The 17,642-nt window shown below is 39.8% G+C and overlaps 1 protein-coding gene across 1 annotated transcript; it reads right to left on the bottom strand.

Moving 5' to 3' along the window:
- Positions 1 to 1,732: 1,732 nt before the first annotated feature.
- LOC103182664 (protein transport protein Sec24B-like) lies at positions 1,733 to 17,605 on the bottom strand. Its single transcript, XM_007899736.2, has 18 exons — positions 17,445 to 17,605; positions 16,722 to 16,824; positions 16,460 to 16,586; positions 15,734 to 15,843; positions 14,580 to 14,692; positions 13,643 to 13,761; positions 11,745 to 11,800; positions 11,038 to 11,238; positions 10,599 to 10,722; positions 9,934 to 10,092; positions 9,583 to 9,756; positions 9,074 to 9,184; positions 7,795 to 7,970; positions 7,114 to 7,254; positions 6,856 to 6,960; positions 6,135 to 6,227; positions 5,222 to 5,325; positions 1,733 to 3,879 (listed from the first exon to the last, which is right to left on the bottom strand). Exons 1-18 carry the CDS (start codon positions 17,603 to 17,605, stop codon positions 3,765 to 3,767), a joined length of 2,292 nt encoding a protein of 763 aa, XP_007897927.2. The 3' UTR covers positions 1,733 to 3,764.
- Positions 17,606 to 17,642: the final 37 nt, after the last annotated feature.

Raw genomic sequence — 17,642 nt, forward strand, 5'->3', positions numbered from 1 at the left:
CTGGCCAGCACAATGCAAGAATAAATTGAACCAATCAGCCTGGTGTTCCCACTGCCAGTCAGTCATCCTGGGCCAATAGGAATGTGCGGCCGCACTTTATCCGCTACAAACAGCCTCTCGGGTACCAACCTTTACATCGGTCACTCAATCCACGGCTGTGTGCGGGTCACCGCCGAACACAATTGGCTGCTGCGTTTCGCCCACAAAATACACAGTCAATTCACTTATATGTTTCCATGTTGCAGTATATTCTGTGAAGGGCTTTGAGATGTCTGGAAGATGTGATAAGGCGCTATATCAAATGCAAGGATTATTATTATGAAATGCTATTATAAGATAGGATGGATGCGTGCCTGAGCTGGGTAATAAGTAGAGGTTATTAGTGGCTGAACGTACAGTTGAAGAGTTAGGTTTTTAGACTAGGGGGGAAAAAATCAGAACGAGGGAGCTACAAAAAGTGGGGGCAACGTGGTAGAAAGGTTGTTCGGGCAGAGCAAACGGGGTGCATGAAGCAGGCCAGAGTTTGGTGGAACAAAGAGTGTTGTCCAAGGGAGTTGGATTGCATGAGATCACAGGGGTAAGGTGGGCTAAGCCTTTGGAGCATTTGAAGGTAAGGATAAGGAACTTGAAATTGATCTGCTGAGGGATAGGAAGTCAGTGGAACAGGACGAGGGTGAGGCAGGTTGTAGAGGCATTTGAAGGGGATGACAATGAACTTTCAATTCAAACTACCAGGGGAGACGGGCGAGCAGGGGTTTGGAGGTGTCAAGTCTGAAGGTGACAAAGGCACGAGAATGAGTGTTCTGGCTATGTTGGGTAAACTAATACCAATAATTTATAAATAAATGATTGTTTTAAATGATCGGTAAAAGAATATAAATTGGGAAAACTTGATTCAAAAACCTGTTGCCTCTTCAAGATATCGATCCTGTTGTAATGTCAGGTTCCAGCCACTCTGTGACGCTGCAGAAACAACAGTAAATTGTAATTCTGCATTCTGCCTCCCAAGTCGCTGGGAAGAGGCAATGCAATAAACGTAGTCAAATCTTTTAAAGATCAAGACCAGAAAAAATCTTTACTGAGCAAGGGCTACAAATCTTAATGTAATGAACTTACAACTTATTTGGATACCTCTCAACTTTAGTTTTCCTCCTTTAACTCTGGCTGCTTTTTCTCCTTCCCATTGATTTTTTTTACTAAATCCGCATTTATTTTATTAACTCTGCATATGCACTAGTGTCCACTTGCCACTCTTTAAAAGTAATCAGAGTTCTGAAACGCTATTCTGCATGAAGGATGTTCTACAAATGCAAGTTGTTGTTGAAATTCATATGACCCTTTATCAATGTCAAAATGTCTCAGGGAGCTTCACATATTGAATTAGTTTGAAGTGTACCAAGCAGAAATGGCAGAGACATGGCATGGAGGCTGAGTGTCGATCTGTTTGTCGGGAAGTGATATACGTTTGAGGAGCAACTGTAGAAAGGAATGGGAGGGAGAGAAATTCTTTTTTTTAAAAAAAGGAAGCAGTTTAAGAAATCATGCAAAGAGAAACTGGATCATGAATATGACACTGCACAAATACAATGCAAATACTGAGAAATTACCAGCATGGAACTATAACTGGGAATGGATAGAAAGGGCAGATCAAAACTGATCATCCTGGCCTATCTGTCTGATGGGTTGATTAATCCATTGGTTGTTTAATTCTGACCACAAAGCAATCCTGGGTTTATGATACAGTTTATATTAAATTTAAGATTTATTTGTGAGCACTCACATTACTTAGTATTTACAACAGTAACAACATATTTCAGTAGAATCAGAAAGCATAGCAAAATTCAATTTTTGTTAACAAATTCATAAAACAGCATTTTATGATAGCTAATCCATTCAGCATCTTTAGAAACCTTTCTGTGACTGAAGATGTAATCTCTAGTAAGTATACCAACCATAGAATTCCTAGTAATCAGATGCAGATTATCTCTCAATACACTTGCATTTATCTCATAATCATTATCTTTGAATATCAAAATGCATTAACAGCCCTGAGTGCTCTGGCAATCAACAGCAGAAAAAAAGGAGCCTATAAAGGAATACAATCTCTATAAAATTCTCGGTATATATGACAAAGAGATCACATCTCTGCAGTGATTACAAGCCTTTAATCCAGTATCAATGCTCATATATGGATATTAAATTATAAGCAGTTTATCTTGCAGTTAACATAAGAAAACTCTGGAATAAGATGATGCCATGAAGCCCACCAAAGCTGCTCATCCCATTGCTACATGAACTCATACTAGTGAGTTTTGACTAGCCCCAATATGTTTGCCTCTATTGCCTTTTTTAGTAGATTATTCCAATCTTGGGGGTCAAACAGATCTGACACATGCAGAAACCCACCACCAAGCATGAGTATCCAAGCAAGACAGTTCCACATTTGTATGTTACCCACATGTTGAAATTTTCCTCTGTCTGGAACAAAATGTGTACTCTCCTCCAGACAAACTCACTCTGCTTACCTATTCGCGAGTATTAGTGCTAGTTGTTGAGGATCAAGTCTTGGGGACGGCAGAGTGAGCGTTGGGCTACCTCTAGTGTTTAACCAGCTAAAACAATAGCTTGCCATTAAGAGCAGTATTTGGCATGCTTCCCTCTGTTTGTCCAGCTAAGACCACCCTGCTTTAAGTGAGCAGGAGTTGGCCATCAGCTGTCTGCTTAGTTTAGCTTAATAAATATTCCTACAATACCATTTTGTTTTCAGTAGGTGGCAATGCAGTAGGTGTAGGAAATATATAATGTATTACAGCACTGCAGCGGAACTTGTTTCTCGGGCTACAATTACAAGTATTTATTGGTCATGGGTTCTCAAGTGAGCCTCACTTGTGGAGATATTTCTCATGACACTGTTGGCCACAACATATCCTTAATGTAGTGCTTTGCTGGTCTGAAAAGGATAAGCCTTCAATATAGGTTTGGCCAAGAAAACAAAACAGATAAAAAAAAACTTTACCAGTGCTTTCAAGAGACACACAAGAACGATCTGCAAAGTACTGCATGTGGTACCGAACCTTTCAAACCTGCTTTTTCCCCTCAGGCTAATATTTGTGGAATTGTTTAACGGAGAGCTGTATTACTATTCCGAGCGGGGGGGATAAACCTATAAACAAGAGAACATTTTTTAAAAAATGTTTGCAGCCCAAATGGGCAGCAGTGGGGAGGGAAATTCTGTCCCTTTTTATAACTTTAACAACCTTGGGCAGCAAGCAAAGCATTCAGTCAACAAAACCCAACCACAGTTATTACGTGTAGTTACAAAGTGAGAATGGCCATCAACAGTTATAAGAAATCATTCTTCAGTGTTACCTCAGTCCTCCCAATCTCATTCTGTTGACTTGCACCATTATTGCCATGAGATCCTAACACAGAGGAGTGTATACAACAAAATTACATTTATATAGCGCCATTCACGTCGGAAGGATGTCCCAAGGCTCTAAGGACGTATAAGGAGCAGCATCTGTCTATGTACCAAGTCACATTAATCTATGGCATTCACAAAATGATGTACCAGCACCTCTTGGATGAATGGACTCAACAATATAAGAAAGAACCTGCATTTCCATGCCTCCTTATGACACTGAAATATTTCAAATCACTTCAGAGTTGTGATGAGTGAGTTTTCACCATCCCTATTTACCACTGATATGTAGCTTGTTCAATACAGTGTGCTCCCCGTCCAAATTCAAACAATCCATCTGCATTCATTTGCAGACCTGCTCCTTCAGGTGAAGCAGAAAATCATAGTATGACATGGTTGACTCATTGCGGTCCTCAACCATATGCTGAACAAACGTGTTCCTCGTAGTACTGTCATCCCTGCCGAATTAAGAAAGCAACCTTATTAGATCCTGGCTTAATGCAGCTATAATCTATTATGGCATTTTAAATCCTGTTGTTACACTCAATCTGAAAGCCCTGATTTCAGAATTTATGACTGTAAGATACTGCCGCCTGCTGCCATGACTGTTATTGCACACAATAAGAATCAAGTATGGAATGAAGCGAGGTAATTCAGCCCATCAAGTCATAAATAATCTACAACGAGCACAGCATGAAACTTTTCAGACAATTATTAACCTCAGATAAAACTAACAATTTAAAACTTCTTTTAAATTCAGTGATATTTCACCTTGTTTGGTATCAAAACTGTTTGGAAATTTCCATTTCTCTCACCTCCACAGCAAGTGAGAACTTTATCCTCACCTCACACAAGCTTAGCTGCCAAAAGATAGAATCAGTTATCTATATGTAATTATTTAGTAAATCATTGAGGGAGCTTGTTGGCAAACATATACTTAAGATTTTCTGCTGTTTTCTTAATAGGTACATTGAATTTGAGCCAAGGAGGATGTGTGACTGCTCCTTCTCATTCACTCCTGTCCTGTCTTCCTTTGTCTGATGGATGATCCAGAATTAGATCATATTAAAAGAAAATAGTAATGCTGCTCTTTGGTGTAGCCACGAGCAAGCAGTCTTGAGTAATAATAAAAAAATCCTTGTATTTGAAATATTGTAGTGCCTTATCAGTCAAAACATGTCAAAGTACTTCAGAGTTTTTTTGTAATGTGTATTTGTAGATCAAAGATGCTGTCAATTTGTGCACAGCAAATGTGTCCCAAACAGTCATGATGTGACTGACCAATTTAACTAAAGGATTGACCAGGATACTGAAGAAACTCCCTCTCTTTTCAAATAGTGTCACTGTACCTTTAATATCTACCCACAGATGATACCTTGATTTAACATCTCATGTTAAGGACGCCACCTCTACTGCTTTCGAATGTGAGCCATAACTTACACTCGAATCAGTTGCAAATGTGGAACCAGCTGAGCCAGGCTGACACTCAAGTACTGTGGAAAGGAACCTCTTGCAATCCCTCTCCAATCCACTCTGTAGTGCAAACACCAGTTAGAACTCAAGGATCCCAATCATAGGTAACTTGACCAACCCACGTGAGGATGTGAAGGTTGGTGGTTATTAATCAGTGGAGAATCAAAAACGTTCCCTTGAAAAGTTGATTAAGGACAATCAGAGAATCGCTCTTGATATGTAAACGTGTTTCCTCACTGTGAGACCAAGATTTCAGCATAGTGCAGGATATTTCTCCGGCTGTCTGAAAAAAAGTTTAAGTGATACTTTGTAAAAGTTTTCACTCACTTGATGACGTAACATGGTGCATGAAAAAGTCTCCCATTTCTCATGGATGTTATTAATGTCTGAACAAGCTTTGAAGTGGGGTTCTGGAATTTAGGCAGTAATGTCTGAAATACAGCACAACAAAATAATCAATACTGTACAGCACTTAAGTTTTAGTTTGCACTTGTTTCCTTTCACTACGGAGCACAGAGAATTAGACAGACATCAGCAAACATATTGTATAAGCACAAATATCAATAAGCTGGGGTATGATGGGGTGAGAAAGAATATCCATATAATATGGCCATCTGACTAACGTATGTGAAAATGACCTAAGCTGTATGAATCCCAGACATCCAATTCCTCAGTGATTTTGGTATGATGTAACTCTTTATGGAACATAACTTGCTTTTCCCTACTCATGATCTACCTTTTCAGTGTCCCCCAAGACCATGTACGTACTGCATATTGGAGGGCAGAACAAGTGAACTGCTCCCAGAGCAGTCTGTGCCACTCTTGGCCAATTGCTGAGCTGCACATCTTATGACCTGTCACCAAACAGACAAACCCTATCTTAATAACATAAAAAACAGCCCATAAATCACACTGAGATGAAAAAAAATGAAGAATTTAAATGGTTCTATTACTTGTTGGCACTGTGCTTCATTCTGACACTACTGTTGCAGCTGAGTTATGCTGTAACATCAGAAACACCAAGAATTTTATTCTTTAAAAGCCAATATCCAACTAATCCTTCCACAGCACACAGCTGAAAGTAAGCAATGGTCCAATCCATAGTCCACAGTAAATGTCTTGTGAGCAAATGGACAGGTATCAATCTGATAGTCCTGTGTGATCAAAATTTAACACAGTTTTCTGGGTTTTAGAGAGCGAGAATTCTGCAGTGGATACAGATAGCAGATAAACCACTTACCAGAGTAGGTGATAGAGAGGTATAACTCGACACTCCTAAAACCTTGTTCAAGAAGCTAGTGCTGCAATGCTTGCCAACCCAAATATACAAAACCTAATGACAAGAACACAGAGCAGTCTGGTAACTGAAGCATTCCACCGAAGCAGCATTAGGGCATTTTTCAGAACTTGCCACAAATGGGACACCACTACTCACTCACCAGCAATTATGTATGCCTGAATATGTAGCTGCTACCAGAATTTTGCTGGAATCTTGTACACTACACTCTCAGATAGGAGTTTTATCTGCTTTTTGTACTGTCATGTAATCCTAAATATCGTTAATGTCATATGTTCCATCATTTTAGATTTTAGGGCCAGCCCAATAAGAAAACATTAGCAATTAAAAATGTTATGACATAGACACAAACAAAGAGACAGCTAATGGGTCTTTACCAGATTGTGCAATTCAGGTAAAGGGTAACGTTGGAAAAGCAAAAGCGATATTGAATCAGGCAGTTAGAAGAAAGCAGAAGATTCCAATACAAGTCCAAAAAAAGAGAGGGGAGAAATGTTATCTACAAGTTACCTTGACTCCACCTAGGTATAACTAACAGTATTTTCTCTCAGTCAACATCTCTTAATAAGATCAATACATTAATTTGCAAGAAGAGTATATCTTTCAATGGGTTTCTAGAAACAATTTCTTTGCCAAGTTTCTTTGAACATTTATTAACACTTACATTGCCACAGTCCATTAGAAAGGCACCTTGAAGAGTAAGGTTATCTACAGAGAGCTGAATCAAGGCTGGTCTCTTCACTGTCTTATCTTCTGATTCCATGGAGGTCTGTTAGAGTAAAACAAAGAAAACAGGAGGGAAGCTTGTTTACCAATCTCACTATCATGTATCTGGGATACCATTGAATGAACACCAATAGAAAAAAAACACTGAAAATCTATCATGCTACACATTAATTCCAGTGCTCACACCATACGTAACCTTGTCACTGGTGAAGGTATCAATTCGGAACAGGTCAGGGTACACCATCCGCATCACAAAAGTCAATGGCTGTGTCATCAGCTGGTACATAGTGAAAACACGCTCATCGAGGCTCAGAGCTACGTCTGTCTGAAAGGCCGACTGTAACATAAAATGTTTAATATCAGCAGTTGGTCCCATCAGTATCACACTATTAGGGGTTGTGCCTAAAATACACAGTCGCCTATAGAAATGCACAGAAAACTCCGTGAAGCACTTTGAAACGTTTTGCCATGATAAAGTACTGCATCAAATTATTACTATCATCACACCTGCCCATTTTCTCAACAACATTGCATTGCACAGAGAGATGTAGAGAAAGGAAGTTAACAGAGATTGAAAGGATGCGCATAATACTCAAATTTCCCTCTCCTAGTTCATGACTTGTGAACTCGCAGAGCCCTACAACACACTGCTTTTGCAACAGTTCAAAGCATGGGGTCTGCGCAAGTGTTCAGACTTAAACATTGTGCAATTTTATTTAGTGTTCCTAAAGGCTTAAAATAAATGCTGATTATCTAAACTTATGACCGCATTGCCATAGAGGAAAATCTGGTTGAAATCTGGAAGCAGTGTAGCAAGTCTGTACAAGTGATACAAGGAGACAGAAACATAGAACTATATCCTGCCGTGACCTTTTACCTGTTTGAGCAGGGCCAGTACATACAGCGGAAGTTGCTGTAAGCTATAAGGGACGATGAGGCCAAAATGGTGTGGACTGGAAGCTGAATTCTGGTAGGCAGTGAGAGCATCTGTCACAGCCTGCATCAGTTCTTCTCGGGCGTAAGCAAGGCAGGACCTCACTGCACGATCCACTGCTGTAAGAAACCACAAAACACACAGTCGCTACACTTTACAGTGTATCCTCTGAAGCGCTTTGAGACATGATAAGCCGCGGTATCAAATATAAGGATTATTATGATTATTATTATCAACCACACAGAGAAAGGAATACTTTGTAAAGAAACATGTAGAGAAGGACAAAACAGACCCTTTCATACATGTAACCCTTGGAATGTTGGCATCTCGCAAATTTTGAACTTCTTAAGTTTCAACTCCCCCTATTATTCTTAACATCCCTCCTTCTCATCCCTTCACCTAGAACCCCTATATTTAAATCCTCAAGCCTCCCAAAATTTCTAGAAAGCTGTGATTCCCAATCATAGTTATGCAGGCCGCCATCTTCTGTTGGCTAATTTTTTCACTTTCTAAACTTTTTTAATACTAAGGCAGATATTTTAAAACTGTGAACTCAAGTGAGGCTGAGATAAAGAAATGGCCCCTGAAGTCTTGGAATCACTGAGGCATATTCTTGTAACTGTTTTCCGTGATTTTTCTGAAGAGTTGTTAACAAATATCAATTTGATATGGAAAGCATATGATCTAAGATCCTTCCAAATGGTCTTTGACAAAGCTCCATGTGAAATACTCCTTTACAAACTGATCACACTCGATATCAAAGATTAGACATAAAATGTGACTTAGTAACTGTCTGAAAGGAAGGAAGCAGAAGATAGTCCTTAGTGGACCTAGGTCAAAATGGGGAGAGATATTAAATGTTTTACCTCAGGAATCTGTTCAGACATCCTTCCGGAGCCTTGTATACATCAATGGCCTAGCTTCACAGACTCAGTACAAGGTAGTAAAAGTGAAGGGTGCTATATAAAGGCAAGTTGTCCTTGTTGTTATAGTTAAATATGTAGGTAACACAAATTTAGGGAGTTAGGGAGTTTTGGTCAATTCTGTGCAAACCCACTGTACCTCCTTAATTCCCTGATACTAGATGAGAGTTGGAAGTTGCACCTGATCCACCCAACTATGTATCACCACTTTGCTCCACCACTAAGCAATATCACCATCATGCTTCATGTATGTTTGTGTGAAATTATTATTCGTTTCACCAGTTTGTAGATTATCTTACCTTTTTTAGAAAGAATTCCCACGGTAGCAAGTACATCAACTCCTGCATAAACCTCACTCGGGGAACTTACGACAGGTAAGCAATATGTGTGGATCCGAACCCGCCGCTCACCTACAAATGCAGCACTGAGTAAGGCCTGTAGTAACTTACAAAGTCAGCTCACAAACAACAGTGAAAATGGTTTGCAGCTACAGCATGCATGTTGGAGCAGCAGTTCACAGAACAGCTTTGCGGAGCCCTGGGAATAAAGTACCTGCCCTCTCACTCAGGGAGGGAGGCAACAAAAATAAAATATTACCTAACAAAGGGGAATACATTTACAATGTTAAGCAGGAAATGGGTGGATTATTCAGCACCTTGACTGCCGCTAAAAAGCAGTATATCGTGGATGGCTTACCATCATGGGGGCAGGAAAAGCAGACACAGACTGAAGTAAATGTAAGGGAATAAAGCTAGTTCCAAAAGCATTCTCATTGAGAATGCGGAGAAGCTGGCAGAGTGGGTCGTACCTTGGCTGGAAGTGTAGATTAGAGATAACTGGAACACCACAAATGTGCTCTCACTCAGAGATCCATCAATCAACATCTGAACGGCAAATTCTGTGTGAGGACAGATAGTGGGCAGGCATAGCAGCTCAGTCGTCTGCAGGAAAGAATTGCCATAAAATGTGTGCAGAAGGAGACCTGAATTTCATGGAGTTAAGACAAAGGTTACAATGAAGCATGCTTTCTTATAAACAGTCATAAGCTTAAGGACTTGTCATAAATGTCCACACCCTGCTCCACCATATACTTTGATTATACACAGCTTATTCTGGATCAGTCATCCCACCTGTTTGGGTGCAAAGAAAATCCCTTCACCTTGTGTGTATCGTATCCTGAGCAGCGCCTCAAAGCCAACAGAACGGGTCAAATAGTACTGGAATTCTTCCTGAAACTTCTCAACCAAGAAATAGGTGTGTATATGATGGAGTCCTGGATAATAGTACACACAGCCACACGTGTACCTGGAAATACAAGCTGCAGAAACACATTGTAATCAAGAATTAAAGACGTCCACAGTAAGGAGTCATGGTCTGAAACTCAGAAGGGAATGGCTGAATAGCTAGTTCAGAATTAACTGCTTTACATAGAAAATAATTAACAATGCAGAACAGTTTGCTCACAGAGTTGGTAGAGACAGGTGACACGGGCAATTTCAAGAGGGAATTGGATTCATTTTTGATGGCAAAATTGGTTGGAGCAACAGTGTGTGAGCTGGGAAGAAATGTCATTTGAAAATGACCTGGGGAGTTTCTAGTCCTATGTACTTATACACATTGTATAGTACGGTCACTAAACCGGGTTGTCTAAACCAAAAAGTAACAATGTGTTTACAAGCTACATTCTTACAGAGATCTCCTTACAATCAATCTTTTTCAATTATCCCAACCCAACAGAGTTTCACTGCATGACATTGCCCCCAAAAAATACATTTGTGACAACTGTACTAATTTTTTTATCTCAACACCGTAAGTAGCATTTACCTATGGAAGCAAGGTCAGCATACTGCTCGCTGAGCAAGAACAAGTCCACACAGGTCTGCTGGCCACAGAACTCCAATGCAAGCACCTTGTAGAAGTCGATGGCTGGTCCCAATTGCTCACTTCCCTGAGAGAAGATAAGAGAAAAAAAAGGCTAGTAAATCTGAGCACTTTGAACTCAGCGCCCTTTTTAATCCTATTCAGGTGAACTTTGTTAATAGAAAAAAACATTAAATTGTAGGGTTGGAGGGGAGGAGAAAAAATTCTTCCAAGTAATTAATTGTTATTATTATTATTAAGAACAAAAGAATTGCTAGATGAAAGAAGACCAAGATCCATCCAGTTTGCCTTCCACCATCCTGGTAGTGGCATGCACATGTTATGTCCCAAACTGTATACTGTATCCCAAGATATTATTATTATTGAAACATGGCTTACATACCAGGTTACTTCCTCCAGGGCTTTCTCGTGGCTGCAGGGAGCCACAGCCTATGTTGGGTAACTGGGTCAAAAACACAGACACACGACCACCACTGTAAGCCAGGAGTTTCTGAGCAGCCTGCAATGCAGGCCCCAAAGCGCACTGTGCCTGCTGAGTCTCTCGGAACATATCCGGCAATTCTTCAAGCAGAGAAACAAGCAGCTATTACAAAGAAAAGTTAGTGCAGGAATCAGAAAAAGGAAGGTAATGGTCAAACATTTAACAACACAGGAGCTATGTTTCATTTATTCGTAGGCTGTTTCAGAAACTAGTGGAGGCTTACAAGAAACAACATATCAACTTAATGAATACGGTTTTAAACACCAAGGTATGTAGAAAATATTGGTGAATTTACAACTCTCGAGGATTAACTTAGATAATTAGTTTTCCAACCCAAAAAAAAATCCATATGAGACTTGGTTAAGCTGGCAAGAAGCACAAGGGTGTGTAAAATATCAATATCAATTGATATGTTACTATTATTTGTGGCTTAATGTTGAAGACAGGCCAAATATCAATTGAAAGGAACTGCTTAACTCATTTTTTAAAAACTCTGGAGCCAGCTGATAGAAAACAATAAGATTGAATCCAATGAAATGCAAGGCAGTGATTAGCTATTATGCTTCATCAAACAGATTCACAAGGAATAAGTAAGGGCATGCAATTACCTCCCTGCTTTGGTGAAGATTCACTAGCAACTTCTCTTCATTCGGCACAAAGACATCTAGAACAAGAAAGACATACACAACATCAATTCTTTTGAAGTACGGAGGCAATTGCCTGTGACTGCTTCCATCTGTGTGGAGGTTCATTGCCATTAAAGATATGGCTGACGTTTGGAAAATGTATACCACAATGAAACTTATAATAAACTCAAATGTACGGAAAACATCCAACCTAATTTGTGTGTAAAGTGACTTACAGTGAACCTAAGTGTGATTTCCCATTGTTTGCCTGTAACTAGCAATAGAATGCTTTTAATATTCATTTAAACAATGACCAGAAAACAAACTAATCTTCGCCTGCAAAGCAACTGCTCAGAGACTCAGTAGACATATAGTGGTAACTTCAGTCAATGCAATGAAACATGCACAGCCATTTAGTGAGAGGGAAAACACAGTGCAGAATTCAAACCTCCACAGCCATCTGCAAATACATCAAATGCCAAACAAAGTGCTGAACTGTCCTGCATGCCACGTTAATACTGCAGCTCAGCTAGCAACCATGTTCAGAGCTGGGTTTTCTCAGTGCCTCTGGAGGAAGCACTGTCAGAACAAACAAGTTGAACATAACTTCAGGGCTGCTAGCTGTTATTTTCTGAGTGGTAAATGTATGAATACAGGAAAGTGTGGCAGGTTTGTTTTCCATTACTGGCCTGGAACAGAAGTTCCCCACACAGCAGCTGATGTAATATTTTGTGTCTTTGGAATCGACTACACACTGCTATAATCAGAAGTGCCACATCTTGGAGATTATGGGCTTTGTCTTTCTAATGAGGCACAAATATGCTCAGTGTCAGGTACACTGTTTGTATCCTTCTGTGGTTTGCAGTAGTGATTGACACCAGTTGTAATGGCTTACTACATCCATGGAATACAGTGAAAATGTATTAATAAAATTATTGATAAATCAAATCAGAATTAACAAAACTGTAAGTACAGAGCAATTACTAACTCATAAATGTTTAAATGTTAATTATTTAGGGCGAGCTAAAATATATTCAATCCCTCGTTTGAATTTGACTCATCTTTCCAATTAATACAGAGACATTATCTTAGTCCTGGAGTCCTGTAGCTCAGTGGTTAGAGCACTCGCTTTGTAAGCGAGAGACCTGAATTCAATTCCAGGCAGGGCGAAACCTTGGGCAAGTTTCCTTACTCCACACGCCTAATAATAATCCCTCCAAAACCAAAAACAATAATTAAATTGGTCATTTTCAATCTACGACTGTTTGTGGGACATTGCTGTGCGCAATTGGCTGCCGCGTTCGCCCACAAATATACAGTCAATTCACTTTACAGTGTGTTCTGTGAAGCGCTTTGGGACGTCCTCCCGACGTGAAAAGCGCTATATCAAATGCAAGGATTATTATTATTATTACAATCAGGTAACCATTTAGAATATAAACGCCACAATACCCTCATCAAGCAAGTATTTTGTACATATAATTATCACGCACGTATGCTGATATACACATAGATATCCTATACGTATACAGACACATCACATACAAATATATTCCAACATACTCATTCAGACTCACATTCACATACATCAAAAGTCCCTATCTACTAACCGTAAGGAATTTAGCAAGTCTTCTGCAAAATGGTAGTTCACACATCTTCCATCAAATATAACTCATCATATCCACAACAATTTGAGGTTATTTTGTATCAATAATGACAGACAGATGTTTTTACTGAATACTAATATGCAATCAATGTTTTACAGTCTATGTAATCTGTTCATTATAAAGATTTTTATGCAAAAATTCTGATTTTAATTATATGCCACAGAATCAAATGTCTGTATTCTAACACTGTCAAAGTGTCAAATAGCGACTTACCATCAATCTCGGACATGACCATCATACGCGGTCGGGAGAGACTCCTATGCAAATTGTAGAAGTTAACTGTGCTGTCAAAAGTGATGAATCCAATGCGAGTTTCTGAATCTTCCAGTAACCTAGGTAACAAAGACAGGAGGCAATGTATGAATGGAATTATCTTTAAATTAGGATCTATAGTCATTTCTCGTCCATTGCTTGCTTGATCAGTAAGACTGCTCTGGGGAGGAATGATCTTGTCGGAACTCATCAGAAGCAAGTGAACCAAAGTAAAGGAACTTCACTATAAAAAGGTTTTTCAACCCATCAAGACTGCCACTTCCACAAACGCCTGCATGAATGATTCTATTATGGATTCACACTCCTTCCCAATGATTTATTCTCCTGAGTCAATGTTCTGCATAAATTAGTGTCACTCAGTGAGGTTCTGCCAAGTCTTACGCTATGTTTTGCTGGAGGGCCATTTGCTGTAATACTCTAACATGCTGCAGCTCGAAGATCTGCGGTCAAAATTTCACCAACACATTGAAATTTCCAACAGTCCCTCATGGCAGCCAGATACGTCCACCATTAGAAGATGAGAAAACAGTACACCCTCAAAGCCCACGATAGCTTTTAAATTCAAACGTTACAGCCTTAGGCATTAACAAATGTTTTGTTCTAAATTGAAAACAGCAGCATTTACATCTCCCTGATAATTTCTGGGCACATGAGCTCTGGTACAATGACAACTTGTAGTCCTTGCCAACAGATGAAACAGAAGCTCTGAAAGTAAACAAATGCAAGTATTTTTGCACTCTGATATCTCATTAATCAAAAAGAATCAACTTTATTTCCTTCAAGTTTTTGGGCTATTCCCAGAAATACCTTCAGACCAAAAACCATAGTGAGATAGAGCTGCGTTAAGAGCTTTGCCTATAGCCACTGAATGCCTCACCTATCTATGTTGTCCAGCAGGATTTGGCAAACAATCTGCAGGTAGCCAGTTTCCACTGCTCTGTAACTGACGTCAAACATAAACAAGTATGTTGCAGGTTGAGGGGGACGAGCCTGAGGAGCCATAAAGAGATAATAAAGTGCAATCAGCAAACTTCATCCATCGGCCTGCTAATCAGTTACACGGTACATGTATGTTACTTCACAGTAATTGACTTGTATTGGGTACACCTCTACTGTGCCTTACCGTACAGTGTTGGTTGCTGACTCACTTCAACAGAGATTCTGTCAGTATCAACCCACTGTGCCACAATGTGCAACTTACACAAAGACACTGAGCAGAGGCTGGGCACTATGTCACAGCAACAGAAAATCTCTCCACATTTGTGGAGAGTCATTTGTGCCCTCATTTGATCTGCGATGTATGATGTGGTATTAAGTAAAACTTAGAGAGGGAAGAAAAGGTAAAATAACTTTCTAGTTTTAACAAAAGAGAGATACTTTTATCTGACCCAAGTGGAAGGGAAATGTTCAAGTACAATGGAAGAGGTAGCTATAACTGGTTCTGTACAGTGGGATGGTAGCTGTTCCCATTACAGCTGACCTGTAAACATTTTTGGGGGGTCAGCCAGGTGTTTGACATATGCAGAACCCATCACTATGCTTAAGAGTATCCAAACCAAGCTGAGATTTCCATGCGTCCTTCATACACATGGGAAATTCCAGAGATAGATTGTTGGAATGGAATGCGCACTCTCTCCCTGGAGGGATGCATCCTACTAACGTAATTCCAGAAGGTATTACGCCTTCCGATCTGTACAGAGTGATTATCAGTGGGTGGGGACATCCCCCCGACGTGAAAGACGCTCTATAATTTTAATTTTGTTGTTGTTGTTGTTTGTTGTTGTTGTATTTGGCACAGGTTGGCATGAGCCAAGGCTTGGGGACCTCAGGATGTGCATTGGGGTAACTGCTGGAGTCTAACAAACTACAACTACATAGCTTACAATGAAGGAAACTGCACAATTGGACACAACTGGACATGGTACATACAGATGGTCTGTACAGAGTGATGGTGAATGTACAAGTCGTACATGTGAATCAGATGGAAGAGGAAGTTCCTGCAACAGGTGATCTGTAAAGTGGAGGTTGTACCTGATGGTTGGATGTCGCAACAAACTCCAGAACAGCATGCTGCAGTTCAGGTCGCATGAGTGGGTTACAATAGCTGCCTGTAATGGGGTCATAGAGAAAATTCCCAGGAACTATAAAACAGAAACAAAATACAAGTAGTGAAACCTGCTGTTGATTAGGATTAAACCATTGATTACAATTGTACCTTGTAATAATTCCAGATGTCTATTAGATACCTGAGGCCTTCATTACAATAGTGCCTTGTAATTATTCCAGGTATCTATTACAGTCTTTATAAATTACCTGACAACACTACCTTGTAATTATTCACAGGTATTCATTATTCTCTATTTCATGGATATAAACATACAGGGGAATCTTGTTTTAATGCAGTCTTCCGGATTATAATACCTTAGAGGCCATGTTATAAGCAAAGCACAAAGTGACTTTGATATCATCATGTCTCTTCCTGCAAGTTGCATGCAGATGTGCTATATGCAGAAAACATTATTAATATCACTTCCTACATGTGTAGAATGCAGAAAGTGATGTGAGTGACAACTTGATGACCCAGAATTCAGTCTCATTTTAGCCTAGGAAACTGGTTTGTGAGCTCCAGAAGCTGAGTGCTATCTTGTGGTCACCAGCACTATTAGCAAAGCAGCAATATACAAGGTGACCAGGTCCCCCTTTATAAGGCATCACGGGTTCTGAGGGAGGTTAAATCCAACATTATTGCTGCTTTACCATCATTGAGTGAAAAACAAGTGTTGCATTTCCAGTGTCGCTGGTCTATGAAGATCACAAAAGGGTTTATATAAGTCTGACACATTGAACAGCATGGAGGAGCTCCAGGAATCACTGGGAGAGGTTCCTGCGGAAGAAATTAAAGGCTGGGTCAGTAAAAACATTCATTATTAAATTGTAAACTGATAAAGGCAAAAGATGATTTTTTTTCGCTAATCCGTAATGTATTTCGGGCTGTCTGCTCCTAAAGCAGCCGTCTTACACTGAAATTCTTGAATGGGTGGAAAATCAGGCCAAGAGGAAGCATCACTTGTTTCAGGAGTGCCTGAGTCTGAGGAATATTCATCAGGGTGCATCGAAATATACTGTAGGAGGAAAAAAACAAAGAAAGCAGAAATGTTCGGGTCATTGATGTACTAATTTGAACTGTTACACAATGATTAGTTCATACTGTACATATTAAAAGAAGTTGCTGCTACCCAAAGGCTTATTGGTTAAATGCAATGTCTGATGTGATGTGGTCCTGAATAATCCAGACCAGGAAGGTACCAGATGTGATTTACAGTCTGTGCTGAGGTGATCAATCATGGAAAGGCAATGTCCCAGAGCTAGGCAGGGCAAACGCTCACATTCCATACTTTTTGTGCAGCTCACTCACTGCCAGCACTAAAAGCAAACCACATAGTGTGGTATACATGTCATATTTTATATCCTCTCGGTTCTTTGCCTGGTTAATATTTATCATATTGTTTAAACAGAATTACTCTGTGATGATGACTAGTAGGTATTTGTGGATCCTGTCCCAAGAGGCCAAGAATAGCTCATTCAAAAAGACTTTGCTGTGAGTAAATGTCCCAAATAAATAGTATATGTACTATATAGAAAAAAATTAACACCTCCTAAACAATGTACACATCAAATACATACATTACCTTTTACAGTGTACCTAATGTTACTGACGTGTAAGAGAATATTGAGTTCTTACTCTGAGCTGCAGTTCAGTTTCCTGAGGGAGGGACTCAGGTTTGGCTCAGGGGTTGAAGCTGGTTCGACTGGGAGAACACATCTCTCTTGTAAAAGGTTCACTGGCCGCACATTGGCCTGCTGCAGATTTAAGTTTGGTGTCATCTCCTTCAGCTGATCCATACAGAATTCATACTACCAGACAACTTTAAAAGTGTAG

The sequence above is a fragment of the Callorhinchus milii genome, unplaced genomic scaffold (assembly GCF_018977255.1).
Source record: "Callorhinchus milii isolate IMCB2004 unplaced genomic scaffold, IMCB_Cmil_1.0 Scaffold7, whole genome shotgun sequence".
In the NCBI taxonomy this organism is placed as follows: domain Eukaryota; kingdom Metazoa; phylum Chordata; class Chondrichthyes; order Chimaeriformes; family Callorhinchidae; genus Callorhinchus; species Callorhinchus milii.

Coding starts and splice junctions, on each gene's coding strand:
- LOC103182664 (XM_007899736.2), bottom strand. CDS start 17,605: ATGGATCAGCTGAAGGAGATGACACCAAACTTAAATCTGCAGCAGGCC. Junction 16,825..17,444: donor AAACTGAACTGCAGCTCAGA/GTAAGAACTCAA, acceptor TTCCTCCTACAG/TATATTTCGATGCACCCTGA. Junction 7,971..9,073: donor GGGAATTCTTTCTAAAAAAG/GTAAGATAATCT, acceptor GGTTTCTTACAG/CAGTGGATCGTGCAGTGAGG.